The 20152-nt window shown below is 38.3% G+C and overlaps 1 protein-coding gene across 1 annotated transcript in view; it reads left to right on the forward strand.

Moving 5' to 3' along the window:
- LOC122790632 (sodium-dependent phosphate transport protein 2C-like) overlaps positions 1 to 20152 on the forward strand; it is a 246201-nt gene that overhangs the window by 154769 nt on the left and 71280 nt on the right. The window contains exon 9 of the mRNA XM_044058156.1: positions 14053 to 14148. Coding sequence (XP_043914091.1) covers positions 14053 to 14148 — 96 coding nt within the window. The remainder of the gene's footprint in view (positions 1 to 14052; positions 14149 to 20152) is intronic.

Below are 20152 nucleotides of genomic sequence, written 5' to 3' on the forward strand. Positions count from 1 at the left end.
TCTTGAGTTCTTTAAAACTAATACAAGTGAGTACCTTCTGGGTAGTGGCACATGAGAAATAAGAGGTGGAAATGGAATGCTTTAATTAATGTTACGTGGGCAGTGGAAGAAGTAGTAACAAACTATAGAGTTTGAGACCGTGTTTTTTTTCAGAGTCAAAACATATACGTAAGCTGTGTGTAGACCTCAGAGTATTAGTTACTCAGTTTCTTGTCAAGAAGATAGTGAATAAATGGTAAGTTGCTACATTTCTTTATGTCTCACATTCACTTTTATCTATCATTCATGCCGACTTCTATTTGATTTAGAGATCTTCTGTTGTTTACATCTTTGTTTTTTTGGATAAAATATGCTTTCATTCACATACTGAGGTTTTTATTTTAGACAGTATTTCAGTATACAGAGCAGACAACTTAAGCAGATGCTAAAATATTAGTGTGTTGATGCAACATAAGTATCATCTTTTATTGCTTATTAACTTTCTGGTATTAAAAGCATAATCATTCAGCAGCAATTATGTGTATAATCGTATATATTTGTATATTTAATTTTCAAACTGTATTGTCTAATTTCTTTTAAGTGAAGAGTTTAATTATTCTATCTTAAAGGCTTGCATTTGGTTGCCTATTGATTTATAGAAGAGTAATTAAACAAAACTGGAGAATTGCAATTGTTGGCATGCACCTTTCAGACAAACAAACTGCTTAGCTATTATTACATTGTGTTTATAACACTGCTGAGTGTTCAGTAAGTTTGACTCTGTTCTGATAGATTTTTCTGGTTGCTAAAAATGGTTAATGCAAGAGCAGGAAAAATTAACTAGTCTACAAAGGGCATATTAGCCCCTTCTGGAAAATGACATACATGTGTGACTGTAAAGTAGGTTTAGTCAAGATGTACTTACTTTTAGTAGGGTAGCACTGAAAGGCACTGCACGAGAGTGATGAGGATAAATTTCTTGGAAGCCAGTGTTCACAACTCCAATTCTCAGCTATATAATCTGTAATGTAATTGGATGTGGCTGCTACTGGCCATAGACCAAGGGAGTAGTGTTCATTTGCCATAAGCTCTTACAACCAAACATCTGTGTGTGTGCATGCTCATGTCTGTGTGTGCACGTGTGTGTGTGTGTGTGTGTGTGTGTGTGTGTGTGTGTGTGTGTGTGTGTGTGTGTGTGTGTGTGTGTGCGTGTGTGTGTGTGTGTGCGTGTGTGTGTGCGTGTGCGTGTGTGTGTGTGTGTGTGTGTGTGTGTGTGTGTGTGTGTGTGTGTGTGTGTGTGTGTGTGCGCGTGTGCTGTGTGCGTACTGTGTGTGTGTGTGTGTGTGTGTGTGTGTGTGTGTGTGTGTGTGTGTGTTGTTACCAGTGATATGGTTGTATGATTTATAGGGCCAGTGGGCTAACTGGCATAAACAGACAGAAAGAAATGATTGCAGTTATGGTATATATATTCAAACTAATTATTCATACATATGCACTGCATATCCAAAGTTCTGTCTAAAGTACACCCAAAGAAGCATAATAAACAGGTAAAATATTTCTGTAAACCCCTTCTCCAATATAACAATCAAACTTAATTACAGAGTGAAGACTCTTAAGGGTCCAAGTTTAAGAAACTACATTCCCCCGACAGACAAAGAAAGAAAGGAAGAAGATGACCCTATAATCAGCTACCATATAATAAATCCTCATTAGATATCTAAGATCGTACAAATACATCTTTGCCATATGAAGTCACACCATGTATTATTACAATATGTTCTCTGTTGTGATGCTTCACTTCCGTTTTCTTCCAAGAATTACCATAGTAGTCTGTCTTTTATATATTTATTTAGCTTTATAGGAACATCGGATCATAAGAGAATACTAAGCTAACAGCCTCAAAAGGCCATTTTAATCCTAGACATGTTTACAGTGCTTGTTTGTACAGACTTTACCTCCACTCGTCTGTATATTTACAGTACAATATTGTACTTTATGCTTTAATAAGACTTTTATCTGCCCTGTTACTTTGTATCTCAACTCTAAACTGTATTATGTGCTTAGTGTTTTATGCATCTAACATGGGCCATGACTGAAAAGGGTCTTTACAGTTTCATAGGTTCATGTATATGTACTAGGCTAATGACCAGTGGGGCCTTTTAAGCTTAGCCATGCATCCAAAATCTCTGACAAGTTCTGGTACCCTTGATAAGTGTAAACAATGGCTTGGTAGATCAATTTGTTTACCCAGTTAACACATGTATCCCATCCAGCACTTTAGTCCATCATTCCTTCAGGGAAACTAAGGCCTTGGTTATACTTGAACATCTAACCACCCAGAAGGATGGCCCATCATGCATAGAAAATATCTGTACTATCCAACTATTCCAAATATGATTTCCTGGTTATTGGTGTATGCCTAGCAAACACGGAAAGGCTATTAACACCATTGGTATGTATTAACTACCTGAAAAGAATACCATTATTCAGGAGTTGGAAGAGGGAAAGACCAGTACACACCATAAGTAATGTGCATTACAGACCCCCCTAAACAATAAGCATCTAAGAGCTCTAAGAGGCTGGTAGCCAATCTCCCTTAACAAAAAAAAAAAAAAAAAAAAATACAGGCACACCACATTAGTCATCTGGATAAAATAATTCTGTGTATTACTCTGTATAGAAAAAAAGTCCAGTGGTGAGTGTTCAGTCCAAAGAGTAGCTCATCATAATCACCCCAGATTCTGTAAATATAGGTGGAACATAAAAGCTCCATTTAAAAAGAGCTGTTGAAGCTGGAGCATGCTTTTAACTGAAAGAAGCTGTGATAGGTTTAAAGAGGAGGAGGACTTTGATAATACTACAGAGCAGATATAAAGTAACATTTACACTGCATATTCTAAAGACTTAGAAAGGGTTGCTATTAATACACAATCAGCCAAACTACAAAGCCCGTAACAAATGAAAAATCACATCCACAAGGTACACTTATTGCCCAACTGGAACATGTAGCCTGCTCACTCTAGTTATAAATAAGAACTCAGCTGTACACATTTTGGAATGTATGTAATTGATTTGCACAATTTAAGAGCAAGTGTGGCAACAAAAAAAGTATTTTTTCAGGAGGGGAAAAGGTCACTGCTTGTCAGAGAAAGACTAATCAGTGACAAGCAGTGTGATGCCTGTTTTACTCTTTCTCCATCCAAAACTGCTAGTATGTTAATAAAACCTCACTCAAGGGAGCAAACCAAGAAAAAAAAACAGTCATATGGCATCTCAAGCCTAAATGTTTGAGCAAGTATAAAATCACGTTGGGTATTTTAAGCAAGTATTTATTTATTTGTTTATTTATTTATTTATTTGCATTTGTTTACCGGGATAGTCCACTGGATGAAAGTGAGCCCATTTTCAGTGGAGGCCCTAGGAGAAAAGCTCCACAGTCAAGTTAAAAAAATCATGCATACATGCAGAACACGATTCATACATATTCATATATTTTCTATAAGCTATTCAGTGCAAACAAGAGTATTATACATTATATTTGTAGTTTAGTAGGTGACGATGATTGCTATACGTGAACTACAGTGCAGGATGGGTGTGCAAGGCAAAAAAACCTGGTAAGTTATTTCCTGACAATGTCAAAGATTAAGTGGTTTGTGCTTTAATAAACAACAAGATAGAGTTAGGATAGTTGGGTTAGTCATGTTGCAATAATAGTGCAAATAGTTGATACTTATGAAGTCTACAGATTGAATGTTCATAGCTCATATAGTAGTTAGTAGCATTCCTATGGTTATAGGTAAATATAAGGAGGAGTTATAGCAAAGTAGTAAATAGTGAAGGATTGGCGTATTGTCATGTTTTGGGAAATGCTGTTCTGCTGCATGTGCATTGCCACAGAGAGGAAAGGTCCTGTCTTAGGGATTCTCTAAAGAGGGCTGCATTGCTAATAGTTCTGTGTGATGGAGGGAGAATGCTCCACAATTTTGCAATAGTAAAGGAATAGAGCATCTGACCAGCTGAAACGTTAGGTTTTACAACATTCAGAAGCAGTTGATTTTCAGAGAGAAGAGTTCTGTTAGGGTGGTATGCAGTAAGGGGAGAAGAGAGAGCAGGGCAATTAGATGGCTTGAATATACACTTATGGGCAGTAGTTAGTTGCATGTATGTAAGATAATGAGGAAGTTCTAGCCAGTTAAGGGATTGTAAAGAGATGCAGTGATGTGATGAGCATTGAGCATTGGTTACAAATTTAGAAATGTTATTAAAACATGAATCAAGTTTAGTTTTGAGGAAGGATTGGATATTGGTGAAGAGAGGAGCACCATAAAGAAGAAATGGAAGCATTAAGGAAGAGGCTAGGGATAATTTAGCAGAGTGATTAAGAAAGTATTTGTATCTGTAAGCAGTAAGCCTAAAAAATTAGATTACTTGAAGGAAATTGTATATAGGATGTAACCACTCATAAAGCTCATAATGCATATGCCATATTTGCTCAAACACAGTCAGACTCACAAATAAAGCTCTTTATTGCATACAATTTTAAATAAAATCAGATACTGAACAATCATAGCTCCATTTTATAAAGTACAGTAGATGATAGAGTTCTTTGTTGGCAAAGGCCTTCAGTGGGAAGGCACCCATTTTAAAGGGATTTTGATGGCTGGTGACTTTTTAAATATGCATTTGAAAACCCGTGGCCTCTTAGTGCTAATATAAACTTGAAGTGGTAATTAATTAATTAATTAATTAAAACAGAAAAGAAAATATGAGAATGGTAAAAGAAGGATATATCTAATGCCAACCAAGCTTTAATTCCATATACTTTAAACAGTAGTTTATATTAACAATCTGATCTGAAAGCTATGGAGCATGTCATCTCCAGGCTCATTCGTAATGATATTAAGTACCTTAGTAATCCTGAGCCCCAGCAATCTGGCTTCATCAAAGGAAGATGATGCCCGTTGAACCTTGTTAATTCTTTAAAGGGGGTCATGCAAGCTGTAGACAGTGGCCATTCTATTTGTACAGTATCTTGGTCTGGAAAAAGCATTTCATACCGTACCTCATGCTAGAATTGTAGAGAAACTATCATCCTTAAACATAATTCCTTATATGGTAAGATGGATAGCCCAATTCATGAGGGAGGTGACCACTGGAGTTCTCCAGGGATTTGTACTGTGTCCTCTCCTGTTTAGCATCTGCTTCTGTGACATCAAAAATGATAACCAGGTCATATGGATGACCAAGTTTACAGATGACAGCAAACTGAATATAATTGCCAAAACCACCTCAAATAGATAGTTGTAGCCTACAAAAGAACTTACTATATTTATTAGATGGGCTAAATTGAAGACCAAAAAAATGTATTATCTCTTTTGAAACAAGAAATAACTTACATGATACAATATAAATACATCCGTAATAAACAAACAGGTAGCAATGGACATGGGCTCTTAAGTTGATGATCACATTTCCTTTGATCATGTGGCAAATATAGTCAGAAAATCATTGTACTTAGCACAACTAAAAGCCAATGGAATTACTTCTGGTGGCAAATATGTTAGTGTTCCATATATTTAGCTCTGAATAGACCCATTATAGAATGCAACATTCCCTTTGCTATGTGCCTCAGTCATATCAACAAACTCAAAAAGCCTCATAGGTTCCAACTAAAAATGCCTTTGATCTTAAAAGAACTTTAGTTACCCATAAATGTATTAATTTATTATTTATTGGCATTTGATTACTGGCAAAGTCCAACTGGGCAGGAGCCAATTTTCAGTGGAGGCCTGGGGAGAAAAGCTTCAAAGTATTACAAAACATTTTAAGAATAATACTGTTATGGTCATTATAAATAATACAATAAACAAATACAATTTAAACAATTATACCAAATTAGACATAATATGAAAATATTGGTTAAGAGTCGATATACGTTATATGACAATGATTTAATAGTTAGAAAAGTTTTAGCCAGTTTATAGAGAAATTAAAGGTAAGTTAGTATAATACAAACAGGAATTGCAATACAAAGTGAGAGTAAAGCAGGCTTATGGTATATTTAGAGAGAAAGCCATGGGAGAGAAATCTATAAAACTAAGGAACTGAGTGAAGATGGGAGAGTAAGGAGATATAAGTTATAAATAGGTATTTGTCTACATTTAGGGATACAGTTTATCCTGGTGTTGAGCAAGAACAAAGCCAGCTTTTGGCAAGGAAACCTTTCAGAATGTTTTTTTAAGAATAGGAGAGAGGTTATTGACCTGATGGCTAGCTAAGGAGTTCCAAGCTTTAGCAACATGCTAGGAGTATAGCCAATGCTCAGCTGATCTAATAGGTTTATGGGTAGACAGGAGATTTTGGTCACTGGATCATAATGACTGACTAGGAACATAGTTGTATAGAATGTTATTTAATAATGGACAAGCAGACAGATTCTGGATAACTTTATAGGTGGCAAGAAGCTATGTATATGTTAGTTGATGAGGTAGTTCTAACCAGTTTAGGCGTTTTAGTACTGTACAGTGGCGATTTCTGAAAGGGGTATTTGGTGCAAATTTGGAAACTTTGTATTAGTATTGTTCAAGTTGTGATTTGTGTGATGCACTAAGGTAGCAAGGATGGGAGCACCACTAAGAAGTGTGGAGAGGAGATAAATAGTGGCAAGTGTTGCTTTAGTTGTGTCGGAAAGAAAGTTGTTGGCTTTACAGAGCATCACTAGATTTCGATCAGTTTTTCTTATGCAATGTTGTATATACAAGTCAAATTAAAGATTATAATCTAGTATCATCCCTAATAATTTGCTTTGAGAATTGACTTCAATAGTTGTATTATCAAGACTGAGGACTTTAAATTTTGTTTTTTCATGGGAGAAGGATTAGGGGGAAAAGTAGTAGTCTGTTTTTTAGTCTTGAGCATGAGGTCTGAGTTACAAAGCCATGCTGCAGTTGATGTTAAATCTTCCTGAGTAATTTTTTTGAGGTGTGCCCTGTTGTGAGATATGCAAATGAGCATGGAGTCATCTACATACTGTATTAGGAGGCCTGCTGTGTGGATGTATGAAGGGTGTTGGTGAGAATGTTAAAGAGAAGGGGACCAAGGATAAAGCCTTGTGGTACATCTGTGGTGACTGAGAGATATGGAGAGAGGGTGGCGTGCCATTTTACTGAATGATGCCAATTTGACAGGTAACTTGTGAACCACGAAAGGGTGGGCTGAGAGAGGCCTAATGAGGACATTTGAAAGAGAAGTTTGCTGTGACAAACTGTTTCGAAGGTGTTAGAGAAGTCTAGAAATAAGGAGGAGACTAGTTTGCCAATATCTGTAGCTTTATTTACAGTGTCTATATATGTTAGAAGTGCAGTGTTAGTTCTATGGGAAGGAAAGAAGCCATATTGTGTGGAGGACAGGAGTTCTTCCTGCAGCAGATAGTTTAGCAATTGTTTATGAATACATTTTTCAAGTATTTTCAAGAGGGGGGATAAGATTGATATAGGTCTAAAGCTAATAACGGCTGTTGAGAGATAATATGTAACTTTTTCCAGAGAGAGGGAACATGGGATTCCTTAACTGAGCTATTTATAAAGACTGAGTCAGGGTAGGAAATGCTATCAGCTGCTATTTTAAGGTATTCACTTGGAAGGTCATTAGCTGAAGCAGAGCATGGTTTGAGTTTGTTAAAGAGTAGTTTTATGTAGGATGTGGGCACAGGTTTGAAGGTGAAAGTGGATGTGGTGATATGTGGCTGATGTGCAGGATTAAGACTAGATGTTGGGGAATCCTTTGTTAAAGATGCTATACTATCTATGAAATAAAAGCTTAATTGTATTGAGGTTTTGAGTGATGAGATATTGGGAGAAGGGTTAGGGTTGAATTTATGACTTGAATGCAAGATTGTTTTAATGGCTGTCCAGAATTTCTTAGAGTTGTGTTTACTATTATTCTGAAAGTCTTTGATTGTGAAGCATTCTGAAGATTTCAAGATATTGTGGCATTTTATATTTTTGCCATTTTTTCCCTGCTTTTTCTCTACCCTGCATAAGCACTCTACTCTCTTCGGATAGCCAGATTGCATTATTTGTTTTTAGTCTCTTTCTTCTAAGAGGTGCAAGGCTATTTAGAATATTCAGGAAAGTTGTACAGAGTTCATTTGCAACATCATCTAAGAGGAAGATTTTCAGGAAGTTCCAGTGAATAGATGACAGGTTAGTAATAAACATTCCTGGGTTGAATGTGGAAAGGTTGCATGTAGTTTTATAAGCATGCTATTTAAGTGAATGAGTGAGATGTCTGTTTGCATAGATTGGGAGATGATTACTGAGACAATCAGACACTGTACCTGATGTGGTGTATTTGCTAGGGTCTTATACTAGGATCCAGTCAAATAGGGAATTTGAAGCCTTGCTATAATTTGTGAGGCTATTAATTAGTTGCGTGAAACTACATAAGTTCACGCTAGATATAGGGGAGTTAGAGTTTATGTTTAACCAATTGACATTCACATCACCTAGTAATATTATTTCTTGTGGAATTGTTCCAATGTAGGATATCTTCTAGTATAGGTTCATTGTCACCAAGAGGGATGTAAAGAAAGTTATAAGATGCACTGATGAAGTGAATTTTGGTATTGGCTTGTTGTAAGTGGAAATGTGGTAGTTACTGGAAAATATTATAGCAATACTGCCACACTTCCTCTTTACATGGTCATTTTGAATGATATTATAACTGGGAGGTATAATTTCAGAGTCGTTTATGCTGGGTTTAAGCCAAGTTTCCAGTTACAGCAAGAATATCAGGCTTATGTTGAGTAATACAGGCATGTAGTTCAGCAGTTTTATTTCTTATCTTACATTTATGTCAGGAAGTTAGATTACTGGGTTTGGGGGTTGACCATTGCCAGATTGGAGTAGTGTGAGAATTGTCTAGATCTTCATTGTGATAGGTGGGGCCAGGATTAGGGTGAATGTATTCTCCTAGAAGAATTTTAGTATATTGGGGAATTATACTTTTTTAGGAGAGGATTTTTCCAACTGATTTTGTTTTGGTTTGAATTTAAATGGTGTCAGTCAGTTTATATCTGGAGTAAAGGTGATGGCTTCATTAAATAGGTTTGGCTTGATGTGTGGAGAGTGTAGGGAGGAATTTGGGACAGGGTTGGAGATATGTTGAGAGCTATTACAGAGTCATAGTAGGATGAAAGATGTTACAGTAGCTGGAGAAGAATAGAGGATAAGCTGAGTAGTATCATGATTAAGTAAAGCGATCCGTGTATGTTATAGCTGGCAGATAGTGGAAAAGTAAGGATCAAGAAGGTAAAAGAAGATGCAGGGCAGAAGAATATTTAATGGTGGTAGAGTCTGAAAGCTGACAGAGGATAAATAGGAAAGAAGTCTTTTCTATGAAGGAAGAGAGTTAGATTGTCCTAGTACCTCTTATGGAATGTCTGGAATAGGGGTGTTTGAGCATATAGGTAAACAAGAAGAAGTGAGGGCTTATTTGGGAAAAGTAGACAATACAATGTAGAATGGATAGGTGCTGTTAAGGAGGGGTCTGACTATGAATGCATATAGAGCAAAGCAATGGTGCTAAAAGAGTAAATGGAAGTAAGGAACTGGGTAAAAAGAAACAGGAGTCTTTGCATGATAGTAGTAAGGCTGTGTGGGGTATTTATGGAATAGGAATCACGAATGTAATGTGTAGGAAGTATAATGGTAGAGTAAGAGATGGTGGGTAGGAATTGGGGGCAAAGAGTTGGCTTTCACCCTCAGGTGAAAGTATAACAGAGCCTAATCAGTTTATAGTCTCTAGAAAGCAATTAGCAGAGGTACCAAGTAGAACAGGTTTTCTTTCATTTCCTGAATGTTGAAACCTGTTAGCCAGGAAGAGTAAGTAACTGACATATGCAGTGTAATCTACTGTAGGGTTGCCACCTTTCATTGTGGCTAAAACCAGAGTAAGGCCCCACCCCTCATATCAGCATTAGTTCCGCCCATTCCCACCCCTTTCCACCTATGTTCCACCCATTTGTGATGTCACTGTGACATCATCTGATGGGAATGCCTTCTTTTTCCATTCCTGATGTCTGCTTTCAGCCAATTTACTATGCTTTTCTGTAAAAAAAAACATAGTAAATCAGCTGATTTAACACACTCCAACAGTCTGTTTCCTTTTTTGAAACATAATACTGAGTTTGTACAGTGTTTTCTGGACTACCGGAGAATCAATTTGATGTCTGGATAGTCTGGAAAAAAAACAGATAGGTAGAAACCCTAATCTACTGGTCAGGAGAAAGGACAATTTGGTGGTCCTAAGAGTGCACGAACAACTCTTGGAAGGGAGGGGATGTTAAAAATTAACTTCCAGCAGAGGCAGGCATGTATTTGACTAGATGAAGTTGATAGACAGCAAGGTTCTTCAAGTTAAATTGCCTCACATCAAACGGAGACAAAATTCTCAGTGAAAATGTTTGGGAGTTGGCCCTTCTGGCAGAGCTTCAGCATTACCTGGGTTGATGTAGCGATCCCTGGGTATTGAACAAAGGCAACATTCTCAGTTAAAATATTTAGGAGTTGGGCTTTTTTGTCAGAGCTTCAGCTGTATCTGGGTCGATGTAGTGACCTCAGACTATTGAACAGAGTGACCCCCTCAAGGTAAAATGCTGTCACAAGAAGGGGGTCACTCAACCAAAAAAAAAAAAAAAATATATATATATATATATATATATATATATATATATATATATACATGTGTGTGTGTGTGTGTGTGTGTAAACTAGATCAAATTTAAACTGCCATCCAGCTTACTTACTAGACTAAATGTACAACAGTGGACAACTAGAGACCCCAATGTTGAGCATGTATAAAACTGCCAGCAGAGAGTATAGAATGAAACTCGTTTATAAATAATACTTATTCATTCATAAATTCTACTCCTTTTTTCCCAAATTCTGTAATGCTTCATAAAATAAGTAATAAATCTAATAAATCACAACTAAATAAATTAAAAAGGGAACATGTGGGGTGCAATATAGCAATAACCCACGCCTGGGTGTGGGTAATGCTGGATTTACCCACGGTTGGCGTGGTTTGGTCCCGAGGGCGAAGCCCGAGGGACCAAACAAAGCCAACCGTGGGTAAATACAGCATTGCCCACACCCAGAAGTAGGTTATTGCTATTATACAATGACATTATTTAAGAAAAGAAATAATTACTTTTCTTAAATAATGGCATTGTATAATGCCTCTTTACTGCCCTTTGGCAGCTGTCTGGTATTCTGCGGCAGTTCTGATGTACTGCGCATGCCTAGGCAGTACATCAGAGCTGTGGGCAAAAGCACTGTTTCGCTATGTTAAATGGGTTTAACATAGTGAGACAGCTTTAAAATAAGCAACAGAGATCTCTGTTGCTTATTTTAAAGCTGTCTCGCTATGTTAAACCCATTTAACATAGTGAAACAGTAAAAAGCAACGGAGATCTTGCGATCTCCATTGCTTTTTTTTTTTTAAAACTGTCTCGCTATGTTAATTGGGTTTAACATAGCGAGACAGCTTTAAAATAAGCAACGGATATCTCCGTTGCTTATTTTAAAGCTGTCTCGCTATGTTAAACCCATTTAATATAGCGAGACAGCTTTAAAAGCAACGGAGATCGCAAGATCTCCTTTGCTTTTTACACACTGTGTCGCTATGTTAAAGGAGTTTAACATAGCGAGACAGCTTTAAAAAAAGCAACGGAGATCTCCGTTGCTTTTTTTAAACCTGTGTCGCTATGTTAAACTCTTTTAACATAGTGAGACAGTGTTTTATACTAACGGAAAAAGTCCGGGCGACCGGACCTTTTTCCGTTAGTATATTGAGGGATTTACAACGGGCACGCTGGTTGGGCTGGCCAATCAGCGTGCACGTTTTAGGGGAGGAATTGTATAATTTAAAGCTAATAATAAGGAGCACACTTTACTCACCCTTCTGTTTGCTTATCAACTGTGATTAAAGCAACACCCTCAATAGACCCACAGAAGGAATTCTCAAGTAATAATTAGACAAACAAGATCTCTAAAAATGTTTATGATATTTATTAAAAATAAATCTGACCTATAATAAGTTCCTGCATATAATACATTGAAAATAACAACATGTCCCAAACACAGATGCAGTCATCAGAGACAAGTCACCTTATACCAAGGAGCACCAAACAGTGTCCCAACCAACCCCATATCCAAAGCATAAATAAGCAAATATTAAGGTAATCACATTGTCGTATGCACTTTCATGACTAATAAGTTTCTTTAAAGAAAGACTACTCTGTATTGTCCAGCTTTCTGAAACCTTTATTTGGTTTGTATTCAAACCCATATCGTCCAGCCCTGGGGACTGAACAGCCCAAGAATTGAAGTCCAGCTTTGAAGCACTTGCAGTACTTAACTATTAACATGAATCATAGGGTTCATCTAAAGTCACTGAGGCGTATTATTGAACCTGACAGGAAAGCAAAGCTTGTCCGGGTAATAAAGAGAAAAATAAATGCCTTTTGTTTCCTTAACAGAAAGAAGATGGTGTAAGATTTTCACTGTTTGGACAGCTACAAGTGGTAATCATTGTCACCTTTCATCATATGTTTATTACACTCTACCTTGCCATGAGATCAAGTAAGCCTCAGAAGAATCTTTTTAGCCTGAAAAAGTATAATTTTCAGAACAACTGTTATTGGCTTGTTTGAGAACTCACAAGCTGGGGCTCAAGCGTCCTGTGTGCCCCCTCAGCTATAAAATGAAACAGAATATTAAGGCCCGAGATGGAGGTAACCCACTGCATAAAAAATATCACCACAGAGTCACCTCCCACTTCTTCCTGAAGTCTGACGGTCATGGGAATTTTGCATCTACCATTATTTTCTATATCGGCTTGATGATGTTTTGAGTGGGTGCCTCTCCACTTTGGTCATACTTTCACATATAGCATGTAGCTTTGCTGCAGACTCCAGAAAGAAAAGAAAGTTAGCTTTCAGTTTGGAATATCAATTTTTGCTGAACTGTAAAAATGCAGTCATGTTTTTAATTTCCACCACAGCATCAGTTAGTTTTGGTAAGTCATTTCTAATGTACTTTCCACCTGAATCCTTGATGTTAAACCATTAGGCAGAGTCCCAACAGTCACTTTCCATAGGTACAATATTTTGTTTAGATGTGGATACATTCAGGATATTCTCAACAATTTATACACAAAAATGCACTATGTAATCATTTATGTCAGTCTTGCAAATGACAGTAAAATGATATAGTTGCTGCCGAACTTGCAAATGCCCAGACATTCCATGAACTACTTTTTCTAACTGGCCTTGAGCAAAAACAAAATTATTTATCATATCATAATATAACCATATAAAAACATAAGTTCTTGTTAGAAGAGAAAAGGAATGGTAAAAGATAAATTATCATGAGTTGGAGTCATTGTAAAGTTAAGCTAACTAGCTGGCTAAAGACAGATTTGTGAACTCTTAAATGTAACTTTCAGACATGAAAATGAGAGAACTCTAGCAAAACAAGGAAATCAGTGACAGTGTACACTTAAAAACTGCACTGACGGTGATTTCCTATGGAAACAGTCATCAACATTCTGTTTTTCGGTGTCTCAAGACTCGGGCAGCTGACACTCGAGGAATCAAATCTGGACCACCTGTAGATATACTCTGAGTTAAGTATGTTTGCCCAAGATGAATGGTGTAGGGGCTTTGCTCCCATGCATGAGAAATGGAGTTGCCTATTTGGTTTCCTGATTTGTTGGAAAGGGTAGTAATTAACTAAACCATACCTAAAGAAACCCACGTTTTAGTGTCGTCGGAGAACTTTATTTGGTGAAAGGTCATTTCAGGCTCCTTGTTTCAGTTTTCCAGTCATGAATGTGTATCTGTACATATAATGATACTGACTTTAACCCAAGTAAAAAAAAAGCATGCAATGCATCACCCAGCAACTTAATTCTGTAGATTTTATTCACAACTTCTTTATTAAATAATCATACATTAATGAAAACTGAATTATAAGGTTCGCTATACATTCTTTGTTTTCATGTTTTCTAGCTAGATAAGTCAGTAATCACTGGAATTGCTACAGGGGATCCAGAAGCTAGAAATAAAAGCTTAATCCAACGCTGGTGCAAGACGAATTCAACAGTGGTAAGTTACCTAAAAAGTATCACAGACACTGCATCAGTACTGTATGTTGATGTTATTTTCAGCCACCTGTGGCATATTTAGATAATAAATAATGTCTTGTTTAAGTTTAAAAATAAGTAAAATGACATTTTATGTAACACTGACAGTTATATTCCATCTAGGATAAAAATCTCTTCTCGGGTATTTCTTTGAATATGCTAAAACACCTTATGGTTATATCACATAGCACCTGTAGGGTGTGTGTTTGTGTTCGCACGTCTGTGTGCCAGAACTGTTATTCTTCCATGGAGTTAGTATATTTAAGTAAGGGAATACATGGGGTACAGGGGGATTCTCCTCTGCAAAAAACTATTTTAAGATATATTAGCTCTAATGAAGTTTTCTATAAAATGTGCTTGTGTTTTACCAGTGATTCATTGTATGTGATTTTGTTCTTTTCTCCACTGTTGTGCGACTGCAGAGATAGTGTATTTAGTTAAGGGGGTACCAACATGAGGGTGTTGAGGGGAGCCCCTTTCAGAATACAATACTTAAAGGTCTTCTGAGTTTACTGAAAATGTTCAGTCAAACATGTTTTCAGTCAAATGTCTTCAGTCATTTGTGATTCAGTGAAGTGTGCTTGGAATTCAGAAACATTATGTAGGAAGTGGTGTAATGGCAAAATAGCAAGACTAAAGCAGCTCAATGTGGCCTAAAGATGACTAACAGTGTAATTGTAGCCACTTAGTGTGATAGTGATAAACTCATTAATCACTATAATGAAAACCAAACAGCTGCTTAAAGAACAAGTGTATGTTGCATGTTGTTCATTATATGTTAACAAGTGCAATGACACTGTGATATGAGAACACCTTAAAGTCCTAATAAGCAAAATCTCTACCAATTATTGTTAGCAATTGGAATGAAATGGGTCTATACTACAGTCAGAAATGTGAGAGAACACAGAAATGTGGAAGAACAAACAGGGGAAGCACACAAGATCAAGGGGAGTTGTAAAGTGAGATGGGTGGGGAAGCAGTGGTGTATTTTTCTTGTGGGAAATATCTTTTTTGTAAGAAGTGGAGAGGGAGAAGACAGTAAGAGGAAGGTGTAGCCATGAAAAGTGGTATAGGGATGGTAGCAGGAGCAGACAAACAATCACAAAACACAAACAAAGATCAACTAGAGGTTCTGACTCAAAGGGAGCACAAAAGAGATACACAAACAGATGAACAGACAGAAGGAGGACATTTTGTGATGGAGAAGACTGGACTATATACTTGCAAGGGACATGAATCCAGTGAGATATCTAGCTAGAGATAAGTCACCTCTGTGACTGAACTCCACACTGGGGCAAAACTGGTAGACTATAAGCATGGCCAGGCAATATTGTGACTCTGCATGAGGGGCTTAAGCTACCAGGTCACCAATGCTGTTCCCACATCCTTCAGCTTCTACTGCATTACATAGCATGACCTACCAGTGGTGTTCTCAGATGGACAGCCTACACTCTCTATGGGAGACAGAGCATCAGAGGACACCATGGGACCCTCCAGATCATCAACATTGTCAACCTGCAGAGAAGAAAGCCTGAAAACAACTGGAGACCCAGCTTGAAGGGTAGGTCAACAGCAAGGTGACCTCTGATGCTCTATAGTCACAGCTGTGACTAACCCTCTATAAGATAACATAAATGAAGAGAAACAAACAAAAAAAAAATCCAAAAAAATAAATATAAACGGAAGACAATGATAAAGAGAGAGAAACAATAAGGACAAACATTAGCAATATTGTGTAACACTGTTACTCATACAAGTACCTGGAAGAGTAAAATATTTTTAGTTATGCAGTGCCAATGTAGACAATACACCTGACAAAGCATAGAGTATTCCAACAGGTAGTGTGCCACAAGAAGCAGAATGGCATGGCAGCTAAGCCCCCCCATATGTATGTGAGGATAACATTGCCTATAGTTCAATGTGTGGTCATTGAGGCTATGGGAGGTGGATCATGACTCCTTTAAGGCACTGTTGTATGGCCAAGAGACATGCAAGGAGATGGCAGACATGGCTTTTTACATAGCGGCATCAAGGCCAACATCTGGAACATGTCAGTGGGACATAGCCACAGATATCAAAACAGTGGCATAGATATGGTCCACACAGAGCAGTTGACTGAGTACTCCACTATGAGGCATGTCCAGGGTTTTTCCAAGTATAAGTATCACTGGCAGGGGGCTTAGAAGGGACAGTCCATGCATTATGCTGGGCACTGCCCAGTAAGGATGATGAGTCTATGGAAATTTACATATAAATGTGAAGGGGGAGACCAATGGTTCTAATGTACAGTATGACATGAGGCATGCTGGAAGAACAACCACAGGCAAGCCAATGATGTACACTGACAGTGCTGGCAGTTCACAGAGGCAGGGCGGGCAGGATAGCACTGTAGCCTGAATGTACAGTGCATGTATAACAGGAGGTATGTAATGGTGACAGGAGGAGTTACCACTATTAGCTACACTGTAACAATACAGAATTCAGCAGGAGTCAAAAATACATGCAGCTGTATACATACTGCCAACAGAGGTTCCATACAACTCCAAAATGTTAGCCGGCTGTCGTCTATGTCTCCAGCAGCTGAAAAACATAAAAGCAAAGAAAATGTTTGGGAAATAAGTGTCATGCATAGGTTGAGCAGTTAAGACTAAATAACTGCACAATGAACCTATCATGAGCACTTACTTCCTTACTCTGGGGCACTTTCCCTAACCTCCTCTTCCCATTGGAGAACCATGTCAGGGTCGCTTCATTTCTGCTAGCTGTAGTGATACATGTACTGCTCATCAGTATGAGGTGATGCCTATGCCATCCCTCACTGTCCTGGCAATGAGTGCCAGGGATCCATCTTGGACTGGGGATCCTCACAACAAGTTCGGTACACGTACCGACGGTAGTGCCTGTGCATTATTTATTTTTTGACCAGGGTATTCTAACTGGGCTGTGATAGCCCCTTTTCACTGAAGTCCAAAGGAGAAGAACTTCAGTTACAAAATAGGCAGTTTTATATAACAGAGAAAAATGTGAAACTTTATGTTACAACATGGACATACAATAGTTAGAGAAAATCTTCAACTAATAAAACGTAGGGTCTTTATATATTAATATTTGACAAATTGGAATATAGTGTGAGTTTTAAAATGTCAAATTACAATTTTACATTTATGGTAGGAGAAATATGGGAGATGAGGTGTGGGAGATATGAGTAGAAAGCAGAGTTGAAGTGATAAGAGCAGAAAGCATTGAACAGGTGAAGAAAGGTGAGTAGTGTGTATATTTGTTAGGTGTTATAGAGAAAAATAATGTAATTGAGCTGAGGTAGATGTAGAAAGTATGAAAATAAAGAAAGGCTCATAGTGCTACAATTATGCTAATGAGCTAATCAGAATTAATTGTTTCTGAGTTGCACATTGGTTGTATATCATCTGAGTGCTAACCTTTGCAGTCTATTTTGATAGTAAAGACAGGTCTTAGACTCCTTCTTGCAACACCTGTGAGGCATGCCAGTCATCACCCCTAGAAGCCATGGCCACTTCTCAGGACACAATCTCAAGGAAAACGGTAGCAGATTCAGGTCAGTGAATGTTGTAGGTGTCATGTGATGTGCATCAACTGGTAGCAAAGCAACATGGTCGCATGTTATACCACAGTGTAGTGGCACATGAATGGCATGTCAGGCTTGTGGTTGGGGGTGTGAATGACACAATGGAACCATTATATGTAGTGTGCAGTCCCTAAATCTCATGCCATGATTTCTTTATATCACCTCTAGGGGCTTCAGCATGGCTTAGAATACCCATATCCCTATAGGTCAGTGACCCATTCAGGTATGTGCAATGTGCTTCTTGGTTTGTTATGCATGTACATGGTCAGATATGAGCCTCATTACACAGTCATGATCTAGTGCACATTGCATAAAATGTGCAAATCTAATTGGCTCATTAACATAATTGCAGCATAACTGAGCCTTGAAACTGTGTGAAAACTGCAACCATGAAAACTGTAGTGCTCATATCACTACAGAAATTGGAGAATGGAGAGCAGAGACTTACAGCTGCTGCAGTATGTGTCCAGTAAACAGTAACATGGTGGTGGGGGGAGAATGTGTAGGTAACATTACTATTATTTTGTTGAAGTTGTGAGGGTAGTGGGCCATCATCTGAGTGCTGAAAGGGGGGGATAAGGGCCACATTAGTGCTTGCTTTTGAGCTTTGCAGTTTATTTCCACAGTACTTTACTGATTGTGGAATAAAGTGTCTGTGATGGAGATATAGGATACAGGCCTATTTAGGGGGAATTATATATCTGTTGTGGGGGCAACTCTGGACTGCAGAATAGTTCCTATACAATATGCTGTAGTAGTAGTAGTACAGGATGGCTTATATTACTGATATTAACATGTACCATGTTGTATGTTGAACATTTACAAAGAACAAGGTGCATACATTATTGGACCCTGGCATTTATATACCATGCCAGTTCTTTTTGAAATATTTATCTTGAGAGAAGGAAAAGGTGGACTGGTACACAGGTAACACACGCAGCAGAGCACTGTTGAGGGAGTAGATGGGGCAAAGTTGCAGGCAGGTGTAGCTATCTACAAATGTGGTGAAGGCCATGTGAGTGATGGTGTGGAACATGCTACATGAACCACATAAATGGATGCAGTGCTATCCACACAAACTGCCACAACAAGTGTCACCTGTACATGTTAGGCAGTGTGGTCTGGTATACTCACTTCTGCAGCCAGCTACACAAGTTGCATAGCCTGTGCTCACTTTTGACAGTGGTGTGGCTGTGGCAGCTGTCAGTGACCAAGTGTATCTTCACTTTTAGAAACTGTGATGGCTGCTGAAGAATATAAAATAATGGAAAAGGTCTCTCAGACAGAGACTGACATAGTGCTGTATGGTCTATATGAATATGCCTGCAAATTTTCCTAACTGACAAGGCTAACTTGACCTTCCATGACTGTGTATATCAGGGCCTTAATGTGGATTTGAATTATCTCAGTGATCATAATTGATCAACACAACAAATGTACTGTAGGGTCACCAGCATGTCCACAGCAAGGCAACTAGCCTTGCAGTGGAGAGGAGAGGATGGTCACAGGTGGAGGATTTGCCTACGTAGATGTTACTTACAGATATGGAGAAGTACCTGACAATCTCTGTCTGTGATGACAGACTGCTCCCTCATGCCTGGGGAAACTGGACATTGGAGCAGAACTTCATTAGCTGCCATTGGTATCTATGTATGATGCTACAGGTAGTATACCTTTACATATATGTCATAGTGAATATAGCTATATCAATCCTGCAGACTCTTCAGGGCTTCATATTCTATAGGAGTCTGCACAAAATACATGGGTTTATAGTCTTTGTATGCTGTTCTGTTGTACTGCCGTTTCAAAAGTAGAATCTGGTATTGTCACTAAGTATCACTTTTATAATAGACTGTTTATGAATTCTTTAACAGGTGATTCAATGTTGTGGTCCTCCACCATGAATGACAGCAAAGACATGGCAGTTAGCAGCCTGCAGTAACAGTACTACTCTCAGGCATGGGTACCATGTATAGCATGGTACCTCCCACTTTAAGTAACACTGTTGAGTTGCCTGTACAAAGTACCCCTCAGTCCCAGGTGATTGGTGTAAGACAGGAATTGGCTGACACAGCAGCCCGGGGCACAAACTCATCACCCACCCACCCCCAGGTACAGTGGTGCTGGTGTCCCACATATACATGGGATAGCAGTAGGGGTTGACCTGCCAGTGGTTGTCAATGCGTTAGTGCCTGCGCCACACTCAAGCTGAGTGCCACCAAGGGCATTAAATGATGTTGCATGACAGTCATACAGACACATGGTGATATTACAGTGACCACTGCAGAAGTTATTAGTGAGGTGTGTGAGCTGCATGGTCACATCAGAGAGTGCTGCACCTATTTAAGTAGTGGGGGAGTCT

Source organism: Protopterus annectens, chromosome 16.part0 (assembly GCF_019279795.1).
Source record: "Protopterus annectens isolate FY-2018-M chromosome 16.part0, PAN1.0, whole genome shotgun sequence".
In the NCBI taxonomy this organism is placed as follows: Eukaryota; Metazoa; Chordata; order Ceratodontiformes; family Protopteridae; genus Protopterus; species Protopterus annectens.